Source organism: Eutrema salsugineum, unplaced genomic scaffold (genome assembly GCF_000478725.1).
Source record: "Eutrema salsugineum unplaced genomic scaffold, Eutsalg1_0 scaffold_1, whole genome shotgun sequence".
NCBI lineage: Eukaryota > Viridiplantae > Streptophyta > Magnoliopsida > Brassicales > Brassicaceae > Eutrema > Eutrema salsugineum.
In genome coordinates, this window is record NW_006256909.1 from 101,697 (window position 1) to 104,846 (window position 3,150).

Sequence of the window (3,150 nt, forward strand, 5' to 3'; positions counted from 1 at the left end):
TCCTACGGTTGATATAAACCAAGCGCATGCTCCTCAAATGAGAAGGGCCGTGGACTATCTGATCTCCGCCGTTAAGTCATGCCACGTCTATTCCCTCCCAAACCAACCAGAAATCTAACGACTGTGAGTTAACGGCGAATCTGTTAACAACCTCATTTGGTCCATACCCTAACGGCAGAGGATAACGGCGCAGTAGACGCTATACATACACACAGGCATGTATCTATACAATATACATACACAGACGCTTTTTTGGTTTTGTTTTGTATCTCTCTCTCATCTTTGCTTTTTATCAAACCATCATCACACCCACTTCCTCCTATATCTCTGTCTCTCTGCTCAAATGTTGATCTTTTGAGCCGTTGGATCTGTACCGGTGAAGAAGGTTTACGAGAAATGGGGAGTCTATGTTCCGAGGAAGACGAAGAAGCCTCTTCCGAGAGATGCGGAAGCTACAGCCCCAGCGCCGACATTAGTGAGTCGGAGAGTTCGAGCAGCTTCTCTTGCCGGCGCTTCGACGGCGAGGGAGCCTCAAGCTCGATGGCATCGTCTCCCCGAGGCGGCGGGAGAGGATTTTACTTCCCGGCGCCTGTTATGCTTCCGGTGATCGGTGGGAAAGATGTGGTTTGGGATGACAAGTCTGAGAAACAGGAGAGCGATTTATCCGGTAAATACATTCCTCCCAAGTCAAAGGACGACACTTTCTTTTTAGTCTTAAATTGCTGCTTAATTTATTCCGTAATAGTAGTAATTTGGGTTTTCACGGGGAATAGAAATTGAGATGATGAAGGAGAGATTTGCGAAGCTACTTCTTGGAGAAGACATGTCAGGAGGCGGTAAAGGGGTTTGTACGGCGCTTGCGATCTCCAACGCCATAACCAATCTCTCTGGTAAAAGCAAAGAAGGGAACTTTTTTTCTTCTTATCATTTTTTAATTGCCAAGGGTATGATGATGATGATGATGATGGATGGAGTGGAATTGCAGCGACTGTGTTTGGTGAGCTATGGAGGCTTGAGCCTCTTGCTCCGCAGAAGAAGGCGATGTGGCGTAGAGAAGTGGAATGGTTACTGTGTGTTAGCGACTCCATCGTTGAGCTGATTCCTTCCATTCAGCAGTTCCCTGGAGGCGGAACATATGAGATCATGGAGACTCGGCCGCGCTCTGATCTGTATGCCAACCTCCCTGCTCTCAGGAAGCTCGACGCAATGTTGATTGATATGCTCGACGCTTTCTCCGATACTGAGTTCTGGTATACTGACCGCGGGATTGTTCTAGGAGAGTGTGCCTACAACTCTCCAGCTTCCGTTAGGCAGGAGGACAAGTGGTGGCTGCCTTGCCCTAAGGTTCCGCCTAACGGTTTGTCACAGGAGACGAGGAAGAAACTGCAGCAGTGTCGGGACTTTGCTAACCAGATTCTCAAGGCTGCATTGGCTATTAACAGTGGTGTCCTCGCCGAAATGGAGATACCCGACCCTTACTTGGAGGCACTGCCCAAGGTTTCTTCATCTCTCCTCCTTTTAGCTCCTCATTGATATCTGATGATTTTTCTTCTTCTTCATATATGTTCTTCTAACTTGGTGCAGAGCGGGAAGGAATGCCTTGGAGAGATCATCTACCACTACTTAACTGCAGACAAGTTCTCACCCGAATGCCTCCTAGACTGCCTGGATCTCTCAACGGAACATCAGACACTTGAAATAGCCAACCGGGTTGAGGCTGCCGTGCACGTCTGGAGACAGAAGAATGGGAGGAGGAGGAAGCAGCACAAGAAGAAGCAGGCGAAACTAAAGCTGTCTTCATGGAGTGGCAAGGTTAAAGGCCTTGTCAACGACACCACCGATAGAAATGATTTTCTTGTGCAGAGAGCTGAGACCCTCTTGCAGAGTCTGAGGATCCGTTTCCCGGGTCTTCCCCAGACAACGCTGGACATGAACAAGATTCAGTACAACAAGGTACTAACAAGGAGTTATTGGTGGTGCTTTTACAGGATGATCTCTGAGATGGCTTAAATGAATGGGGTTTCTGCAGGATGTAGGGCAAGCAATTCTGGAGAGTTACTCGAGGGTGATGGAGAGCATGGCCTTCAACATCACGGCCAGAATAGATGACGTGCTTTATGTCGATGATGCCATGAGAAGATCAGTCTCTGCCACGGAGTCACTCTCCCTATTCAGTGGACTCAAGCCCTTCTCTGGACAAGGCTCTCCCTACGGATCCCCATTTGCAACGCCTTCCCTAAGTCTGGCATCGAGGAGCCCGAGGAGAGCACCGCCGCTGTATACTGTGAAGAGAGAGAAGGGCATACTGGGCGGCGAACCAGAGAAAGCATGGTCGTATGCCGGAAACCTGAGTTCAAGAAGAGTAACGGGCGTGACGCCGGAGAGAGATTGAAACAATGTAAATCAGTGGTGCTTGTAGACGTAGACTTGTCTCTTGTCTAAGTTTTCTTTTTTCTTTTAGTCCGACTGACTACGATGTGGAGTATTTGGTAATAGCAACAATATTATTATGTTATGTGGAGTTTTTGGAGAATGGACTTGTTTAGCACAAGAGACGAAACAAACGCACAAAAACAAAGTCCTTAAGTAAGCGGAACAAGTGTAGACAGATTCTGGTCAAGTCAACTAAAACAAAAATATTTTAGTTTTTTTTTTTAAAGATTGAATGGTGGTCTATTTAGAGATTTTGGTTAAAAAATTATTAATAAAAATGCACATTAATAAAATTAATAAAGGAAAAAACACATTATTTAGAGATGTTTAAAGTCATTAAAAGAAATATATTTATTTTTATAATTTAGAAAAAAATATCTCTCGGCAATCCTTTTTAGTTTATGCTAAAAATGTGGATTAGGGGAGGGGGGGTTTTCTTGCAGTTTTCCAATTTTTCTTGTTAATGTATTTTTGGGTTCCCTTTCTCTCTACACAATTGAAGAAGAAAAAGAGTGGGAGCCTCCAAGGAAAGGATTAGCGAGGGTTTATCGATGGAGCCGGAGAAAAGTAGAGAGAGACTCAATCCCACAACACAGAAACAGCCTAATGTCTTCGCGACGCCTTCTAGCCTTGTCGGGAGCATCGTCGAGAAAGGTATGTCGGAGAACAGGCCTGCACACAAGCCGCTTCCCCCAACACCCACCCTTCTTTCCTTCC

The 3,150-nt window shown here is 45.9% G+C and overlaps 2 protein-coding genes across 2 annotated transcripts in view; both read left to right on the forward strand.

Moving 5' to 3' along the window:
- Window positions 1-261: 261 nt before the first annotated feature.
- On the forward strand, window positions 262-2,533 carry LOC18028800 (rop guanine nucleotide exchange factor 1). Its single transcript, XM_006411567.2, has 5 exons — window positions 262-667; window positions 774-890; window positions 986-1,497; window positions 1,585-1,953; window positions 2,030-2,533. Exons 1-5 carry the CDS (start codon window positions 397-399, stop codon window positions 2,390-2,392), a joined length of 1,632 nt encoding a protein of 543 aa, XP_006411630.1. The 5' UTR covers window positions 262-396; the 3' UTR covers window positions 2,393-2,533.
- Window positions 2,534-2,866: 333 nt separating this feature from the next.
- LOC18028802 (transcriptional elongation regulator MINIYO) overlaps window positions 2,867-3,150 on the forward strand; it is a 5,809-nt gene continuing 5,525 nt past the window's right edge. The window contains 1 exon segment of the mRNA XM_024148764.1: window positions 2,867-3,087. Coding sequence (XP_024004532.1) covers window positions 3,040-3,087 — 48 coding nt within the window. The 5' untranslated portion in view covers window positions 2,867-3,039.

Excerpts from the sequence above, each read along its gene's own strand:
- LOC18028800 (XM_006411567.2), top strand. The coding sequence starts at position 397 with ATGGGGAGTCTATGTTCCGAGGAAGACGAAGAAGCCTCTTCCGAGAGA. Across the intron at positions 891-985 it reads CGCCATAACCAATCTCTCTG|CGACTGTGTTTGGTGAGCTA; the intron begins GTAAAAGCAAAG and ends GTGGAATTGCAG. Across the intron at positions 1,954-2,029 it reads ACAAGATTCAGTACAACAAG|GATGTAGGGCAAGCAATTCT; the intron begins GTACTAACAAGG and ends GGGTTTCTGCAG.